At 42.0% G+C, this 20,551-nt stretch overlaps 1 protein-coding gene across 1 annotated transcript in view; it reads right to left on the bottom strand.

Moving 5' to 3' along the window:
• The window catches only part of LOC138370128 (uncharacterized), a 46,441-nt gene extending 34,340 nt beyond the window's left edge, over positions 1 to 12,101 (bottom strand). The window contains exon 1 of the mRNA XM_069334117.1: positions 11,463 to 12,101. Within this exon, the coding sequence (XP_069190218.1) occupies positions 11,463 to 12,101 (639 nt within the window). The remainder of the gene's footprint in view (positions 1 to 11,462) is intronic.
• Positions 12,102 to 20,551: the final 8,450 nt, after the last annotated feature.

Genomic DNA, 20,551 nt, shown 5'->3' with positions numbered 1-20,551 from the left:
CCCGCAGCCTTTCCTCATAACTCATGCCTCTTAGTTCTGGGACTAGTCTAGTAGCATACCTTTGGACTTTTTCCAGCTTCGTCTTGTGCTTGACAAGGTACGGGCTCCATGCTGGGGCCGCATACTCCAGGATTGGTCTTACATATGTGGTGTACAAGATTCTGAATGATTCCTTACACAGGTTCCTGAACGCCGTTCTGATGTTAGCCAGCCTCGCATATGCCGCAGACGTTATTCTCTTTATGTGGGCTTCAGGAGACAGGTTTGGTGTGATATCAACTCCTAGATCTTTCTCTCTGTCTGTTTCATTAAGTACTTCATCTCCTATTCTGTATCCTGTGCCTGGCCTCCTGTTTCCACTGCCTAGTTTCATTACTTTGCATTTACTCGGGTTGAACTTCAACAGCCATTTGTTGGACCATTCACTCAGTCTATCCAGGTCATCTTGTAGCCTCCTACTATCATCCTCTGTTTCAATCCTCCTCATAATTTTTGCATCGTCGGCAAACAGTGAGAGGAACGAATCTATACCCTCTGGGAGATCATTTACATATACCAGAAACAGTATAGGTCCAAGGACTGACCCCTGCGGGACTCCACTTGTGACGTCTCGCCAATCTGAGACCTCACCCCTCACACAGACTCGTTGTCTCCTGTTGCTTAGGTACTCCTCTATCCACCGGAGTACCTTCCCTCTCACTCCAGCCTGCATCTCCAACTTTCGCACTAGCCTCTTGTGTGGCACTGTATCAAAGGCTTTCTGACAATCCAAAAATATGCAGTCTGCCCACCCTTCTCTTTCTTGCCTTATTTTTGTTGCCTGGTCGTAGAATTCAAGTAACCCTGTGAGGCAGGACTTGCCATCCCTGAACCCATGTTGATGCTGTGTTACAAAGTTCCTTCGCTCCAGATGCTCCACTAGTTTTTTTCGCACAATCTTCTCCATCAGCTTGCATGGTATGCAGGTTAGGGACACTGGCATGTAGTTCAGTGCCTCCTGTCTATCCCCTTTCTTGTATATCGGGACTACGTTAGCTGCTTTCCAAATATCTGGCAGTTCCCCTGTTGCCAGTGATTTGTTATACACTATGGAGAGTGGTAGGCTCAGTTCTCTTGCTCCTTCCTTTAGAACCCAAGGGGAGATTCCATCTGGGCCTATAGCCTTCGTCACGTCCAACTCTAGTAAACACTTCCTTACTTCCCCACTGGTAATCTCAAACTCTTCCAGTGGTTCCTGGTTAGCTATTCCCTCACTTACCTCTGGAATTTCTCCTTGCTCTAAGGTGAAGACCTCCTGGAATTTCTTATTCAATTCCTCACACACTTCCTTGTCATTTGTAGTGAATCCTTCCGCCCCTATCCTTAATCTCATAACCTGTTCCTTTACTGTTGTTTTCTCCTAATGTGGCTATGCAACAATTTAGGCTGAGTCTTTGCCTTGCTTGCGATGTCATTTTCGTATTGTCTTTCTGCCTCTCTTCTCATCCTGACATATTCATGTGTGTGTGTGTGTGTGTGTGTGTGTGTGTGTGTGTGTGTGTGTGTGTGTGTGTGTGTGTGTGTGTGTGTGTGTGTGTGTGTGTGTATGCGTGTGTGTGTGTGTGTGTGTGTGTGTGTGGGTGTGTGGGTGTGTGTGTGTGTGTGTGTGTGTGTGTGGGTGTGTGTGTGTGTGTGTGTGTGTGTGTGTGTGTGTGTGTGTGTGTGTGTGTGTGTGTGTGTGTGTGTGTGTGTGTGTGTGTGTGTGTGTGTGTGTGTTTGTGGTGTGAAAAAAAGAAAGAAAAAAAAAGTAGTAAACAGATGGTTGAGAGGCGGGCCGAAAGAGCAAAGCTCAACCCCCGCAAACACAACTTATTTATTTATTTATTTATTTATTTATACATATACAAGAATGTACATTGGGAATGTGAGGATACATAATATGGTAATTACAGTCTTGTAAAGCCACTAGCACGCGCAGCGTTTCGGGCAGGTCCTTAATCTAAGAAAATTTTAAGGAGGTAAATACTTGCAAAATTTATAGACAAAAAAATGGTAACAGTTACATGGAATGAAAAAAAGAAGATGAGAGAAAATTGTAGGTACAGTATATTAAAGCACATAGGTAGCTAAGATTGATTGCAATGACAGCTTGAATGGTAGTTGACAAAAATTGGTAGTCACAATACAGCATATGGCTAGCACATAAAAGAAGACAGCAATGAACACAATGATAAGGTTGTTTGATACTACATAAAAATTAGGAGATTGGGTAACACTAGGTACAGAGCAAATTTAAAGCTCTTTGTAGGAAACTAAGAAGATGAAATTAGGTACTTTTTGGTTTTGCTTTTAAATAAGGCAAAAGTTTTACAGTTTTTCAATTCACTAGGGAGTGAGTTCCATAGACTAGGTCCCTTAATTTGCATAGAGTGTTTACACAGATTAAGTTTGACCCTGGGGATATCAAAGATATATTTATTTCTGGTGTGGTGATAATGGGTCCTATTACATCTGTCCAAGGAGAGTTTCAGAGCATGGTTTGCATTTAAGAACAGAGTTTTGTAAATGTTGTTGACACAAGAGAATGTGTGGAGGGAGTTAATATTTAGCATGTTTAGGGATTTAAACAAGGGAGCTGAGTGTTGTCTGAAAGCAGAGTTAGTTATTATTCTGATAGCAGATTTTTGCTGTGTGATGATGGGCTTAAGGTGGTTTGTAGTGGTAGACCCCCATGCACAGATACCATAATTAAGATAGGGGTAGATTAGTGCATAATATAGTGAGAGGAGAGCAGAGTTAGGAACATAATATCTGATTTTTGGAGAGTATACCAACTGTCTTAGAGACTTTCTTAGTTATGTGTTGAATGTGGGTGCTGAAGTTGAGTCTCTTGTCTAGGAATAGGCCAAGAAACTTGCCATTATTTTTATTACTGATGTTAATGTTGTCTATCTGTAGTTGAATTGCATTTGATTATTTGCTTCCAAATAAGATGTAGTAAGTCTTTTCGATGTTTAATGTTAGTTTGTTCGTTGACATCCATAAGTGGACTTTTTTTGATTCATTATTCACAACATTATTTAGTGTATGTGGGTTGAGGTCTGAATAGATAAGGGTAGTATCGTCAGCAAACAGTATAGGTTTGGGAATATTAGAGACATTAGGCAGATCGTTTATATATATAAGAAATAGAAGAGGTCCTAAGATACTGCCCTGTGGCACTTCAACGGTAATTGGTAGAGTGGAAGAAGTTGTATCATTGATGGTTACACATTGGTGTCTGTCACTAAGATAGGATCGGATGTAGTCAAGGGCAAGGCCTCGGATTCCATAATGCTGGAGTTTAAGTAAGTGGTAGTTGTGATTAACAGTATCAAAGGCTTTTCTTAGGTCAATGAAGAGTCCAATCGGAAACTCATTTTTGTCAAGGGCTGAGTAGATAACGTCAAGGAGACTAATGATTGCATCGTTGGTGCTCTTTTAGGACTGGAAGCCAAACTGGCAGGGGCTGAGTATATCGAATTTTACGAGGTAGGAATAGAGCTGTTTGTAAATAATTTTTTCAAATATTTTTGATAGAATGGGTAGATTTGATATTGGTCTATAATTGTTTATGTCCGCCGGATTGCCTCCTTTATGGACTGGCGTTACTCTTGCTTTTATGAGGATATCAGGGAAGGTGTGACACTCTATAGATTTGTTGAACAGTAGTGCTATGGGTGGGGCAAGGGCATGGGAGGCTCTCTTGTACACAATGGATGGAATTTCACTGGTGTTCCCTGCCTTGGTTTTTAGAGAGTGTATGATGGACACAACATCTGTCGGGCTGACTGGTGAAAGAAGAGAGTTTTGATAGCTGCCTGAGAGATATGTGTTAATATGTGTCTGAGTCTGTTGGATTTTACTGGCAAAATTAGCACCAACCGATGAAAAGTAACTATTAAATTCATTTGCCATTTCTAAATCAGTTGACGGTATATCCCCATCCTTGTAGAGTTTTATTTGGTTATGTGAGTGTTGTTTAGTTCCTAGGATACTAGAGATTGTTTTCCAAGTGCTTTTCATGTTGCCTTTTGCTTCATTGAATCTATTCACATAATATGCAAGTTTTGCCTTTCTTATGATACTGGTAAGCATTGATGAGTACCTTTTAGCTATTTCCTTTGAAACTAGGCCAATCCTAAGTTTCTTTTCATATTCATGTTTCTTGTTGATTGAGTTGAGAATGCCACTTGTGAGCCATGGACTGTTTAATCTTTTGTCAGTTACTTGCTTGGTAAGAAGGGGACAATGAAGGTTGTAGAGGCTTAGAGTTTTGGAGAGGAAGAGGTTAGCTAATGAATTTATATTATGGGTATTATTGAATTCAGAATCCCAGTTAATATTGTGAAGTGCATCTGTAAGATTGCCTAAAGCTGATTCACTGTGTAGCCTAAATGAAAGTTTCTTGCTTTTTGGTGGTGTTATGTCCATGTTCGCTATGAGAAAGGTAGGATAGTGGTCAGTTGTTCTGTCGTAGATTATACCAGATACAAGGGGAGCTGTTATGTTTGTCCATATGTGGTCCAAGGTCGTGGCTGATGTTTGAGTGACTCGGGTAGGTTTGGTGATTGTGAAGATTAGCATACAGGAGTTCATGCTGTTAAGGAAATAGTCAACTTGAGAGCAATTTTGTTGACCCAGGTCAATATTAAAGTCTCCTCCCAGAATGATGTGTTTTTTGTTGAGATTGTTGTTTATAATAAGATTCCTTAGGTTGTCTGAGAAAGAAGCTATGTTAGTATTAGGAAATCTATAGATGGCTCCAATAGTCAAAGAGGATTTAAGGGATTTAATTGTAAACTGAGCAAAAGTATATTCACAGTAGTCATCTCTGTCACTAATAACACTGTTGCAGATAAATGTATCTCGGTAATATATAGCTGTGCCACCACCTTTTTTATTAGGCCTACAGTTATGAATGGCTTTATAACCAGCTAAGTTGTAGAGTTGGGTATAGTCTTTATTTAGCCAAGTTTCTGTTAAAATAATGAACGATAAGTTAGTACCTAGTGCTGTGAGTAATGCATTTATATCGTCAAAATGTTTACCAAGTGATCTAACATTTTGGTTGTAAACTGATAGACAGGTGCTATTTTAGGAGTTTGTCTTTAGTCTGGTGTGCTGTGAAAGTACTTGCAATACTAATGATGATCAATGTGCTGGTTGGTGTAGATATGAGACAGAAGATTTTGATCAGGATCAATATCAGTGTGCATAGAGATGCAGAGGGATCACGATACAAGATACACGATAGAGCAAAACACAAGAATAAGAGCAAATACAATAAAATAGTAACAATTTAGAAGTAAAATAAAGATCCAATAGATAGCCAGGGAGGACACAGAACTTACATAAAATAAAACACAAAAAATCAGTAGAGACTGACAATATAAATGTAAAATAAAAAATAAGAAAAATAATAATCATAAAAAAAATTATCTTGAAGATAATTAGCTTAGTAATGGTTAATTAAAATCCTATAATTGGTATGAACCTAAGAAAACACTGAGCTCAAATAGATAATTCCGAGAGAAAAAAAAGAAAAGAAAAAAAAAGATGACATGTAAATCTAATTAAATCTTGAAATTTACTCTAATATAAATCTAAGTGTAAAAATAAACAGGGTGAGAGTATATTCATGTGGAAGATTTTACTAAGATACTGAGGTAGATGCTTATATAAACAATTATACTGTTAATTAATTCCAATAAATGATTACAAGAAACAAATACCAAGTTACTTTAAGTAACAGGGTAATAAAAAGCCCTAGGTTTAGTGACAAGGGGATTAACTAAGACCAAATAATTAAGAGTATAAAACAGGCAAAGATGACAAACAAAAAAATAAAATAAAAATAAAAATAAAAACCTTTGGAAAGGAAAGGCAGAGCTTAAGTACACTTTGGTTGTATGTGAGACTACAAATTATCTTCTGGTTATTCAGCGGATATCCCACAGTCATCCAGGAAAGAAGTGAGGTGTGCCTCAGTGGTTATGACATAAGTTTTTCCAGAGTCAGTCTTCCTAGTTATTAGTTTACCATCGCGCACAAAACAATGTTTAATAGCAGTGGATCTTTTGCAGATTCCACGTAGTTTAAATAAGAGATTTTGTCTGAATCTGGTTAGACATTCGTTCACATAAACATCTGCATAGAAATCTGCATAGTATCAAAGTATCACTGTGGATACTAAAAGAAGCAGCACAGGCCCTCAGCGTGCCTCTGGCAATGATCTATAATGAGTCACTTATGTCAGGAGAATTGCCCAGTTGCTGGAAGAAGGCAAATGTCGTGCCGATCTTCAAGAAAGGTGATAGGGAGGAGGCACTTAACTATAGACCTGTATCACTGACAAGCATCCCCTGTAAAATACTGGAAAGAATAATTAAGCTACGACTGGTTGCACACCTGGAGAACATTAGGTTTGTGAACAAACATCAACATGGGTTCTGGACAGGGAAATCGTGCCTAACAAACCTTCTGGAATTCTATGATAAAATAACGAGGATAAGACAGGACAGAGATGGTTGGGCAGACTGCATATTTCTGGACTGCCAAAAAGCCTTTGATACAGTACCGCACATGAGACTGCTGTTCAAGCTCGAGAGGCAGGCGGGGGTGGGGGGAAAGGTCCTAGCATGGATAAGGAACTACCTAACAGGAAGGAGCCAAAGAGTTACGGTAAGGGGTGAGAAGTCGGACTGGCGAACGGTAACAAGTGGAGTACCACAAGGATCGGTGCTGGGACCAATTCTATTTCTTGTATATGTTAACGACATGTTTACAGGCGTAGAGTCCTACATGTCGATGTTTGCGGATGACGCAAAGTTGATGAGAAGAGTTGTGACAGATGAGGATTGCAGGATCCTCCAAGAGGACCTGAACAGGATGCAGAGATGGTCAGAGAAATGGCTACTGGAATTCAACACGAGCAAATGTAAAGTAATGGAAATGGGACTAGGAGATAGGAGACCAAAGAGACAGTACACAATGAAGGGGAACAGCCTACCTGTAACGACGCGTGAAAGAGACCTGGGGGTGGACGTAACACCTAATCTATCTCGTGAGGCACATATAAATAGGATAACGACAGCAGCGTACTCTACACTGGCAAAAGTTAGAACATCATTCAGAAACCTAAGTAAGGAGGCATTTAGGGCGCTTTACACTGCCTACGTAAGGCCAGTCTTAGAGTATGCCGCCTCATCATGGAGTCCCCATCTGAAGAAGTATATAATGAAACTGGAAAAGGTTCAGAGGTTTGCAACGAGACTCGTCCCAGAGCTACGAGAGGTGGGGTATGAGGAGCGCCTGAGGGAACTGTGCCTTACGACACTGGAAAGAAGAAGGGAGAGGGAGGACATGATAGGAACGTATAAGATACTCAGAGGGATTGACAGAGTGGACATAGACGAAATGTTCACACGGAATAGTAACAGAACGAGGGGACATGGATGGAAGCTTGAAACTCAGATGAGTCACAGAGATGTTAGGAAGTTTTCTTTTAGCGTGAGAGTAGTGGGAAAATAGAATGCACTTCAGGAACAGGTTGTGGAAGCAAATACTATTCATAATTTTAAAACCAGGTATGGTAGGGAAATGGGACATGAATCATTGCTGTAAACAACTGATAGCTGGAAAGGCGGGATCCAAGAGTCAATGCTCGATCCTGCAGACACAACTAGGTGAGAACAACTGGTTGAGTACACGCACACCAGAAAGCAGCCCGTGACAGCTGACTTACTCCCAGGTATCTATTTACTGCTAGGAAACAGGGGCATTCAGTGTCAAAGAAACTTTTCCCATTTGTTTCTGACTCGTGCGGGAGTCGAACCCGCGCTACAGAATTACGAGTCCTGCGCGCTATCCACCAGGCTACGAGGCCCCTAGGTACTTGTTATCCTGCATCCTCTGTGTGTGTGTGTGTGTGTGTGTGTGTGTGTGTGTGTGTGTGTGTGTACTTACTAGTTGTACTTATCTAGTTGTGTTTGTGCGGGTTGAGCTCTGGCTCTTTGATCCCGCATCTCAACGGTCAATCAACTAATGTACAGGTTCCTGAGCCTATTGGGCTCTATCAGATTTACACTTGAAGCTGTGTATGTAGTCAGCCTCCACCACATCACTTCCTAGTGCATTCCATTTGTCTACTACTCTGACACTGAAAAATTCTTTCTAACGTCTCTATGGTTCATTTGGGCACTCAATTTCCACCTGTGTCTCCTAGTGCGTGTGCCCCTTGTGTTAAATAGTCCTGTCTTTATCTACCCTATCAATTACTCTGAGAATTCTTTATGTGGTGATCATGTCGCCTCTAACTCTTCTGTCTCCCAGTGACATGAGGTTTAATTCCCGTAGTCTCTCCTCGTAGCTTATACCCCTCAGTTCAGGTACTAGTCTGGTGGCAAACCTTTGAACCTTTTCTAGTTTAGTCTTATGCTTGACTATATATGGACTCCATGCTGGAGCCGCATACTCCAGGATTGGTCTGACATATGTGGTATATAATGTTCTGAAAGATTCCTTACACAAGTTTCTAAAGGCCGTTCTTATGTTAGCTAACCTGGCATATGCCGCTGATGTTATCCTCTTGATATGAGCTTCAGGGGACAGGTCTGGCGTGACATCAACCCCTAGGTCTTTCTCTCTCTCTGACTCTTGAAGTATTTCATCTCCCAAAAGATACCTTTTATCTGGTCTCCTGCTCCCTACACTATCTTCATTACATTACATTTGCTTGAGATGCTCTTACAACCATTTGTTCGACCATTCCTGCAGCTTTTCCAGGTCCTCTTGAAGCCTCAAGTTGTCCTCCTCTGTTTTAATCCTTCTCATAATTTTGGCGTCGTCAGCAAACATTGAGAGGAATGAGTCTATACCGTTTGGGAGATCATTTACGTATATCAGAACCAGGATAGATCCGAGTACAGAGCCCTGTGGGACTCCACAGGTGACTTCACGCCGATCTGAGGTCTCACTCCTCACTGTAACTCTCTGCTTCCTATTGCTTAGGTACTTTTCCACTGGAACGCCCTACTAGTTACTCCTGCCTGTTTCTCCAGCTTATGCATCAGCCTTTTATGGGGTACTATGTCAAAGGCTTTCCGACAGTCCAAAAAAATGCAGTCCGCCCATCCTTCTCTTTCTTGCTTAATCTTTGTCACCTGATCGTAGAATTCGATTAAACCTGTAAGGCAAGATTTACCCTCCGTGAACCCATGTTGATGGGTTGTCACGAAGTCCCTTGTCTCCAGATGTGTTATTGGGTTTTTTTCTCACGATCTTTACCATCACCTTGCATGGTATACAAGTTAAGGACACTGGCCTTAGTGCCTCTTGTCTGTCACCCTTTTTGTGTATTGGGACTACATTAACCGTCTTCCATATTTCTGGTAGATCTCCCGTTTCCAGTGACCTACTATACACTATGGAGAGTGGCAAACAAAGTGCTCCTGCATACTCTTTCAATACCCATGGTGAGATTCCATTAGGCCCTATAGCCTTTCTCACGTCGAATAGATGCCTCTTGGCCTCATCTCTATTAATTTCGAACCCTTCCAAGGTCGTCTGGTTTGCTGCCACCTCTCATAGCACAGTGACCTCTCCATGTTCTATTGTAAAAACCTCCTGGAACCACTTGTTGAGTTCTTCACACACCTCTTTGTCATTCTCTGTATACCTCTCCTCACCCATTTTAAGTTTCATCACCTGTTTCATCATTGTTGTTTTCCTCCTGATGTGACTGTGTAGTAGCTTTGGTTCGGTCTTGGCTTTATTAGCTATATAATTATCATACCTTTTCTCAGCTTCTCTTCTCACACTGACATACTCGTTCCCGGTTCTCTGGTATCTCTCTCTACTTTCTGGTGTTATGTTATTACGGAAGTTCCTGCACGCCCTTTTGCTCAGCTCCTTTGCTTTCATACATTCCCTATTAAACCATGGATTCTTTTGCTTCACGGTTTTTTTCCTGTCGGGCCAGGATAAACCTCCTGGCACTTTTTGGTGACATAGTCCATCATGTCTTGTACGGACTTAGTTCTGAGTTCTGTGTCCCATGGTATATCCCTCAGGAATTTATTCATTTCCTCACAGTTTCCCTTTCAGTACGCCAGCCTTTTGGTTTCCCAGTTCTTTTTGGGGGGAGATAACTCCTAGCTCAACCAGGTACTCAAAGCTCAATACACTATGATCACTCATTCCCAAGGGGGGCTTTCCAACTTAACTTCCCTTATATGCAACTCATTTAGGGTAAATATCAGATCAAGCAAAGCTGGTTCATCCTCTCCTCTCATTCTTGTCGGTCCCTTGACGTGTTGACTTGTTTCTTGTTGCCACGTCCAGTAGCTTAGCTCTCCATGTGTATGGTCCTCCATGTGGGTCTCTGTTCTCCCAATCTATCTTCTCGTGGTTGAAGTCTCTCATGATTAGTATTCTGGATCCGCTCCTGCTAGCCACAGAAGCTTCTCTCTCTATTATATTGACGCTGGCCATTTTGTTTCTATCATATTCCTGTCTGGGTCTTCTGTCGTTTGGTGGGGGGTTATGACTGTAGTGACTACTACTATAATTTTCTGTCCTCCAGTTGCTATGGTGCCTGCTATATAGTCACTGAAACCTTCACAGCCCTGGTTAACTATCTCTTCAAAACTCCAACCTTTTCTTATCAGCAAAGCTACACCACCTCCTCCTCTCCCTTCTCTCTCTTTCCTCACTACATAGTAGTCCTGTGGAAACACTGCAGTTGTTATAGTTTTCGTTAGCTTTGTTTCTATGAGTGCTATTATGTCTGGGTTTTCTTCTAGTGCCCATTCTCCGAGTTCACTTGTTTTGTTTGTAATCCCATCCATGTTAGTGTACATTGCCTTGAAGCTCACTTTCTTCTGTTCATTTTCTTGTCCCCTTGTTGGCGAGCGTTCTGCTGGTGGGAGAAGCTGTTTCCTGGGTGAAAAGATCTGTGAGGTGGTTTGTAGGGTCTCAGAGGATTTTGGAGTGGAGGGTGGGGGTTCATGGGAAGGGGGGGACAAGTAGGGTATGGGGTAAGGAGAAAGGAGGACATGGAGGATACAGGGTGAGAGGGGAGGAGGGATAGGGAGGGTATGGGATGAAGGGGGAGGGGGGAAAGGCGGGAGGGGGGACATGGTAAGAATGGGGGAGAGGTACAGGGTCAGAATGGAGATGGAGGGGGGAAAGAAGGGAGGGGGAACATTTGAGTGGGGGCAGGTAGGGTGAGGGGAATGGGAGGGTTTCTATGCAGAGGAGGGTGGTACTGTTGCCCTCCCCTCTGGTGATGCTGGAATGCTGATTGTGGGTTCCTCTCTTGTCTCTGGGACTGTTGTGTTGGGGGCTGTGATTTCCTGGTTTACTCCTGTCTCCCTGCGCTTCCTCCTTGCCTCTGCTGCCCTGGCTCTGTCCTCCTTCGTCCTGGCCCTCTGGAGGAATACTTTTTTGTATTCCTCCACAGTTTGCAGATGACTCTTCCTTTCTAGAATAACCTCTTTCATGATCTCGTTTGCAAACACCACCTTTACCAGTCGGTTTCTATCCTTGTTGCACCAGCCCAACCTGAAAACCTTTTCAATGTTTTGTTCAGTCCCTTCCATATGTAACCCCTTCAGTATCCCATGTACTGCCTCTCTGTCCTTGCTATTTAATTCCTGCTTATTGGATCCTTCCTGTTCTTTGATGCCTACAACTACCACTGATCCTTTTCTTTCCAGCAGCTGACTGGTGCACCTTGCTGCTTTCTGTGAGGTAGCTGCTTGCATGGCTACCTTCCTCACTGTGTTTATTACTTCTGAGCTCCTTCTCAGTATTTTCACAAATGTTTCAGGTACAGAGGCATTTCCTTCCAATGCAACATATCCACCTTCCGTTTGGATAATAATCTGATGTTCAGCCTCTTTATTTTTCTCTGTGAAGGATTTGATCTCCTCCCTTGCTGATGCTGGCTCACTTTGCAGGTTGTTAATGGTAATCCTCATTTCATGCATCTCCCTCATGAATTCCTCCAAAACTTGGGCTAACATTTCCTTCGTTTTGTCACTTTGACTATTCGCTGTGTCCCTGGTGTGCTCTGCCATCTTGTCCCTTTCCCCGATATGTTGGTTGCGCAGGGGAGAGAGAGAGAGAGAGAGAGAGAGTGAGAGAGGAAGAGGGAGAGAGAGAGAGAGAGAGAGAGAGAGAGAGAGAGAGAGAGAGAGAGAGAGAGAGAGAGAGAGAGAGAGAGAGAGAGAGAGAGAGAGAGAGAGAGAGAGAGTTGGGAGATTGTCACCCTCTCTATGGTGTCCGGTTGAATCCCTATACACACAGCACAATTCAGGTCCCACTGAGCTCACAGTGAGATTACTGCCCCATTCTGTATCAATCTATCAAGATTACTATTCTATTATTGAGTGAAATGCATTATATGTGACTACTATATGATATTATATAAACCTTGCACACTGTTGAAGACTTCAGACAGAGGGGCACTTACCAGTCACCACCCAACAAGCACAACCAAGCAGTTCCACGGTGGGTCTTCCCACGCTGGCCGTCAGGTCATGCGCTCCACTCCGGTTCTCCACACTGTATATGCACCGGTGTTGCCGGTGCAACACCACACGGAGTTGTGTGTGTGTGTGTGTGTACTCACCTAATTGTGCTTGTGGGGGTTGAGCTCTGGCTCTTTGGACCCGCCTCTCAACGGTCAATCAACAGGTGTACAGGTTCCTGAGCCTATTGGGCTCTATCATATCTACACTTGAAGCTGTGTTGTTGCGTGGAGTCAGCCTCCACCACATCACTTCCTAATGCATTCCATTTGTCTACTACTCTGACACTGAAAAAATTCTTTCTAACCTCTCTATGGCTCATTTGGGCACTCAATTTCCAGCTGTGTCCCCTAGTGCGTGTGCCCCTTGTGTTAAATAGCCTGTCTTTATCTACCGCATCAATTCCTCTGAGAATCTTTTATGTGGTGATCATGTCCCCTCTAACTCTTTTGTCTCCCAGTGAGGTTTAATTCCTATAATCACTCCAGGTAGCTCATACCCCTCAGTTCGGGTAATAGTCTGGTGGCAAACCTTTGAACCTTTTCCTGTTTATTCTCATGTTTGTTTAGATAAGGACTAATTGCTGGAGCCACATACTCCTGGATTGGTCTGACAAACGTGGTATACAATGTTCTGAATGATTCCTTACGCAAGTTTCTAATGGCTGTTCTTATGTTGGTGTATCGGGCATATGCCGCTGCTGTTATCTTCTTAATATGGGCTTCTGGGGACAAATATAGTGTGATATCAATCCCCAGGTCTTTTTCTCTCTCTGATTCTTGAATTATTTCATCTCCAAAATGATACCTTGTATCTGGTCTCCTGCTACCTACACATATCTTCATTGCATTACATTTGCTTGGGTTAAACACTAACAACCATTTGTTTGACCATTCCTTCAGCTTGTCCAGATCTTATTGAAGACTCAAGCTGTCCTCCTCTTTCTTAATCCTTCTCATAATTTTGGCGTCGTCAGCAAACATTGAGAGGAATGAGTCTGATCTTCCCTCTGGAAGATCGCTTACGTATGTTAGAAACTGGATGGGTCCAAGTACAGAGTCCAGTAGGACTCCGCTGGTGACATCTCGCCACTCTGATGTCTCCCCTCTCACATTTACTCGCTGTTCCCTGTTGCTGTGATAGTCCTTTAACTCCCTTTGGGAGATGATTTAAGTAAATTAGAATCAGGAAAGGTTTGAGTACAGAGCCCTATGGGACTCCACTGGTGACTTCATCACAATCTGAAGTCCCACCCCTCACTTAGGTACTCCGTTATCCACTGCAGCACCCTACCAGTTACTCCTGCCTGTTTATCCAGATTTTTTTTCTGGGATATTCCTGCACGGGCCCTAAGCCTCTGGCTGGCCCACTAAGTGTTGCTTGTTTCTGTTTTACTTGGGCGGAGTATGAGTATTTATGACTCGTATGGTCGCTTCAATAAGATTTTGGCATATGTGTTTAACAACTTCTTCTGCTCTGTTGAATCTAAGTTGAAATCTTAATGGGTTTGTAACTGTGCACTGTGTTAGATAATGTTCCAGTGGTCTGTCGGGCATTTCTCCACAGCGCTGACATTTCCTCTCATCTTCCGGAACCTGTAAGCCTATTTCCCATGCACATGGGTATCCAAGCCTGATGAGATGTAAGTATACTTCTGTTGTTCTACTGTTCCCTTTCATCAAACTAAGTGGTTCGTAGTTGGTTGAATTCTTGTACCAACCCGCAGATCCTGATGTTGCAACTTGTGTGTTGTGGTCACTGTACATCTTTGCATTGCTCTGTTTCTAATTACTTTCTTAATTTGTCACAGACTCTGTGGTATGTAAATGTCTACATTTCATCTCTTAGTTGCAAGTTTTGCAGCTTCTTCTGCAATGTCATTTCCTATTATTCTCACATGACTTGGCACCCTGTTGATAAGTACCCGACGGCCTTGTCGTTTGAGTGTTTGCATTAATTATATGACATTTGTGATCAGATGGATGTTATCACATATGTGTTCTTGTTGCAAGGTTTCAATGGCGGTTCTCGAATCTGTATGTATGATAACATGTTGCCAGTGTTCAGCAAGAGCATGTTCCAAAGCCTTTTGAATGGCTAGCATCTCTGTTTGTAAAGTCTAATACCCATTTGAGAGACTTTTCTCCAGCTTATGCATGTCATGACCCTTGACCTCTGGGTATGGTTTCTCTGCTTTTGCAGTAGTAAAATATACAATAATGCGGCCTTGCCTACTACAAATGTCTAGGATAAATAAATCTAGGATAGATAAATAGATAATGATTAATAAATTTAAACAGTCTCCGTGGTGTAGTGGTAAGACACTCGCCTGGCGTTCCGCGAGCGCTATGTCATGGGTACGTATCCTGGCCGGGGAGGATTTACTGGGCGCAATTCCTTAACTGTAGCCTCTGTTTAACGCAACAGTAAAATGTGTACTTGGATGAAAAAACGATTCTTCGCGGCAGGGTATCGTATTCCAGGGACCTGCCCGAAATGCTGCGCGTACTAGTGGCTGTACAAGAATGTAACAACTCTTGTATATTTCTCAAAAAAAAAAATCAACTGCTTATTCAGCAAATACAATATTACTTCAAGTTAGGGTAACAAAGAAACATACAAATATATAACCGAAATACAGACAGCCAGAAATATTATTACACCAGAATGAAATAACACAGTATAACTATATATAAGCACTGATCACTATTTTAAAACTTAAATGAATAGAGGGGTAAAACAAATAATGGCAAATAAAAAAAAAAAAAATAACCAGGAAATTAGCGATGTTACTAAACAATAAACAGGTACCAAAGACTTATCTGATAACATGTTCACCCCAGCCAACTTCACCCCCGCGCCTGGCGTGCCAGAGCGTGCACGACACGGTGTCTACAGGTTGCCAACTAGGAACTACATGACATCTCTAGATACTCTGCTATCTGAGAGTAATACTTACGAACATAATTGTAACTATACTAATATGCATATAACACTGCTAAGGTGCAATTAAAGAAATATGCACATACAAGAAACTGGAATATTTACCGGGGTGAATCAGTGAGGCTAGGTTAATACACTGCTCGCATTATTGGAACAGTGACGCTAGGTTAATACACTGCACGCATTATTGGAACAGTGACGCTAGGTTAATACACTGCTCGCATTATTGGAACAGTGACGCTCGGTTAATACACTGCTCGCATTATTGGAACAGTGACGCTAGGTTAATACACTGCACGCATTATTGGAACAGTGACGCTAGGTTAATACACTGCACGCATTATTGGAACAGTGACGCTAGGTTAATACACTGCACGCATTATTGGAACAGTGACGCTAGGTTAATACACTGCACGCATTATTGGAACAGTGACGCTCGGTTAATACACTGCACGCATTATTGGAACAGTGACGCTAGGTTAATACACTGCACGCATTATTGGAACAGTGACGCTCGGTTAATACACTGCACGCATTATTGGAACAGTGACGCTCGGTTAATACACTGCACGCATTATTGGAACAGTGACGCTCGGTTAATACACTGCACGCATTATTGGAACAGTGACGCTCGGTTAATACACTGCACGCATTATTGGAACAGTGACGCTCGGTTAATACACTGCACGCATTATTGGAACAGTGACGCTCGGTTAATACACTGCACGCATTATTGGAACAGTGACGCTCGGTTAATACACTGCACGCATTATTGGAACAGTGACGCTCGGTTAATACACTGCACGCATTATTGGAACAGTGACGCTCGGTTAATACACTGCACGCATTATTGGAACAGTGACGCTCGGTTAATACACTGCACGCATTATTGGAACAGTGACGCTAGGTTAATACACTGCTCGCATTATTGGAACAGTGACGCTCGGTTAATACACTGCTCGCATTATTGGAACAGTGACGCTCGGTTAATACACTGCACGCATTATTGGAACAGTGACGCTCGGTTAATACACTGCACGCATTATTGGAACAGTGACGCTAGGTTAATACACTGCTCGCATTATTGGAACAGTGACGCTCGGTTAATACACTGCTCGCATTATTGGAACAGTGACGCTAGGTTAATACACTGCTCGCATTATTGGAACAGTGACGCTAGGTTAATACACTGCTCGCATTATTGGAACAGTGACGCTAGGTTAATACACTGCTCGCATTATTGGAACAGTGACGCTAGGTTAATACACTGCTCGCATTATTGGAACAGTGACGCTCGGTTAATACACTGCACGCATTATTGGAACAGTGACGCTAGGTTAATACACTGCACGCATTATTGGAACAGTGACGCTCGGTTAATACACTGCACGCATTATTGGAACAGTGACGCTCGGTTAATACACTGCACGCATTATTGGAACAGTGACGCTCGGTTAATACACTGCACGCATTATTGGAACAGTGACGCTCGGTTAATACACTGCACGCATTATTGGAACAGTGACGCTCGGTTAATACACTGCACGCATTATTGGAACAGTGACGCTCGGTTAATACACTGCACGCATTATTGGAACAGTGACGCTCGGTTAATACACTGCACGCATTATTGGAACAGTGACGCTCGGTTAATACACTGCACGCATTATTGGAACAGTGACGCTCGGTTAATACACTGCACGCATTATTGGAACAGTGACGCTCGGTTAATACACTGCACGCATTATTGGAACAGTGACGCTAGGTTAATACACTGCTCGCATTATTGGAACAGTGACGCTCGGTTAATACACTGCTCGCATTATTGGAACAGTGACGCTCGGTTAATACACTGCACGCATTATTGGAACAGTGACGCTCGGTTAATACACTGCACGCATTATTGGAACAGTGACGCTAGGTTAATACACTGCTCGCATTATTGGAACAGTGAGGCTCGGTTAATACACTGCTCGCATTATTGGAACAGTGACGCTAGGTTAATACACTGCTCGCATTATTGGAACAGTGACGCTAGGTTAATACACTGCTCGCATTATTGGAACAGTGACGCTAGGTTAATACACTGCTCGCATTATTGGAACAGTGACGCTAGGTTAATACACTGCTCGCATTATTGGAACAGTGACGCTAGGTTAATACACTGCTCGCATTATTGGAACAGTGACGCTCGGTTAATACACTGCACGCATTATTGGAACAGTGACGCTAGGTTAATACACTGCACGCATTATTGGAACAGTGACGCTAGGTTAATACACTGCTCGCATTATTGGAACAGTGACGCTAGGTTAATACACTGCACGCATTATTGGAACAGTGACGCTAGGTTAATACACTGCTCGCATTATTGGAACAGTGACGCTAGGTTAATACACTGCTCGCATTATTGGAACAGTGACGCTCGGTTAATACACTGCACGCATTATTGGAACAGTGACGCTCGGTTAATACACTGCACGCATTATTGGAACAGTGACGCTCGGTTAATACACTGCACGCATTATTGGAACAGTGACGCTCGGTTAATACACTGCACGCATTATTGGAACAGTGACGCTCGGTTAATACACTGCTCGCATTATTGGAACAGTGACGCTAGGTTAATACACTGCTCGCATTATTGGAACAGTGACGCTCGGTTAATACACTGCTCGCATTATTGGAACAGTGACGCTAGGTTAATACACTGCTCGCATTATTGGAACAGTGACGCTCGGTTAATACACTGCTCGCATTATTGGAACAGTGACGCTAGGTTAATACACTGCTCGCATTATTGGAACAGTGACGCTAGGTTAATACACTGCTCGCATTATTGGAACAGTGACGCTCGGTTAATACACTGCACGCATTATTGGAACAGTGACGCTCGGTTAATACACTGCACGCATTATTTGAACAGTGACGCTAGGTTAATACACTGCACGCATTATTTGAACAGTGACGCTAGGTTAATACACTGCACGCATTATTGGAACAGTGACGCTCGGTTAATACACTGCTCGCATTATTGGAACAGTGACGCTAGGTTAATACACTGCTCGCATTATTGGAACAGTGACGCTAGGTTAATACACTGCTCGCATTATTGGAACAGTGACGCTAGGTTAATACACTGCACGCATTATTGGAACAGTGACGCTCGGTTAATACACTGCACGCATTATTGGAACATTCATATATATGGTCATTCCTCCATGAGACGCCACGGTCTTCCCCCCCCCCCCACATATATAAACCTGCAATAGCTATAACTAAAATATTTCATACAGGCACACTACAGCATGCTACAATTAACTCAAATATATATTGTTTTTATCTTTATTTAATAAAAATACAATATAAATCATATATACATAAATTTACAAGACAATACTACATTAAATATACTGTAGTATAATGCTCAGTAAACAGGTGTTTCCTATTATCACAGAGCAGGAACGTTAAACTCCTAAATTTTATACTTATTTTTCTTTAAATTGATTTGCAATTTAAGAGATTATATTTACATTAATTTACAGGGAAAATTAATAATTTTATATATACTTTATATAATTCTCAGTAAACCAATTTTCCATATCATCAGCGAGCATGAGCCGTAAACCCCAAATGTTATACCTGATCCTGCCTCGCAAGAACTTCAATGTTTTGTCTACTGAGTAACCCTCCTGCATGTCTATCCACTCACAAAAAATGTAATCAGAAAGTAGCATAATTATTGTATTCTTAATTTTCTTCCATTTTATGTCAATTTGAAACATTAAAAATCTCATTAACTCCACTCTAATATTTGGTCCACATAAATCTTTAAAAGTGTCTCTAATACAGTTTACAAGAACAACTTTCTGCTTAGAGAAATAAAATATATGCATATTATTCTCAATTTCAGTACTGTGAGAGTTTAGTGACTTGATTAGTGGGAATAAATTAAATTGGTATAAGGAATTGAGCTCGGAAAATTTAGAAGAATTTTCTTTATTCTTTAACCTTTATTCCTGTCGTGATATTCAACTAGGTCGCCTGAGGAAGGACTTGCTTAGCTAACACACCAGTGTAGTAAGCAGCTCATTCCTCACTTTGGGACCATGTATGAACAATTGACTAGGCGCGAGCAAACGCCGAGACCCCAAATGAAAATTGAAATCCCCTCCACTAGGCCGACGACCTTCGCTATTCGCCGAAGCGAATCTAGCGAGTAGGTCAAGGGCTCTCACAACAATAATTTATTGTTGTGTGGTGCCGTATATTTGGTCCAAAGCTCAGAATCAGTCTCAATTTTATTAGTCGAGTGTGAAGAACACTTGCATAACAATAATAATGTGTGGGGGTGTAACGAAAAGACAGTGTTAAACATAACAACTTAGTTTATTCAGTAAAGTACTAACTACTACAACAAAACAAAAAGAAATGTCAATGACGTTACTCGAAATCCTTCCTGTGACACTATCAATGACAGCTAGACACCAGCCCCTCGGACTGCATAATGAACTAACTCGAACATAAGCGTGACCACAGAGGAATCAACAAGAAACAAGAACTAACAGATCTATAATCACAATTACAACAAATGACACAGTGGGTTCTGAAACACGTCTCCAGTAACCTCCTAACTGTTCTACGCCTCAGTGCAGTCTACACCTGCAATAGCGGTTGCAATGCAATCAAATCAGTAGTCTTTCAATGACTAATGGGTTCACTGGCAACTCCAGCACCCTTCCTCAAATTAATCCTTACGTTAACACTCCGTCCCACGGACGAGCAACAATCAATAACAATTTGATTTACGATAATAACAAAATAACATTTACGTTAATTTAATAACTCTTACAACTGCCACTAGTAACGCGGAAATTACACAACACTCTACCCGTCGAGCATTCAGTGAGTACATCCCATTAATCCCTGTACTACCAGACAGCTGATTAATCTCTTTACTAGTTAAGTTAATTTACATTAATCGGTTGCTAATCACTCAGCGATGGTAAACTCTGATTTACAATGTCCAACGTGCTAAGAGAACGGTAATCACT

This window comes from Procambarus clarkii, chromosome 31 (assembly GCF_040958095.1).
Source record: "Procambarus clarkii isolate CNS0578487 chromosome 31, FALCON_Pclarkii_2.0, whole genome shotgun sequence".
Classification (NCBI taxonomy): domain Eukaryota; kingdom Metazoa; phylum Arthropoda; class Malacostraca; order Decapoda; family Cambaridae; genus Procambarus; species Procambarus clarkii.
Note: the sequence above shows the minus strand (reverse complement) of the source record. Positions and strands in the feature narration are given on the sequence as shown.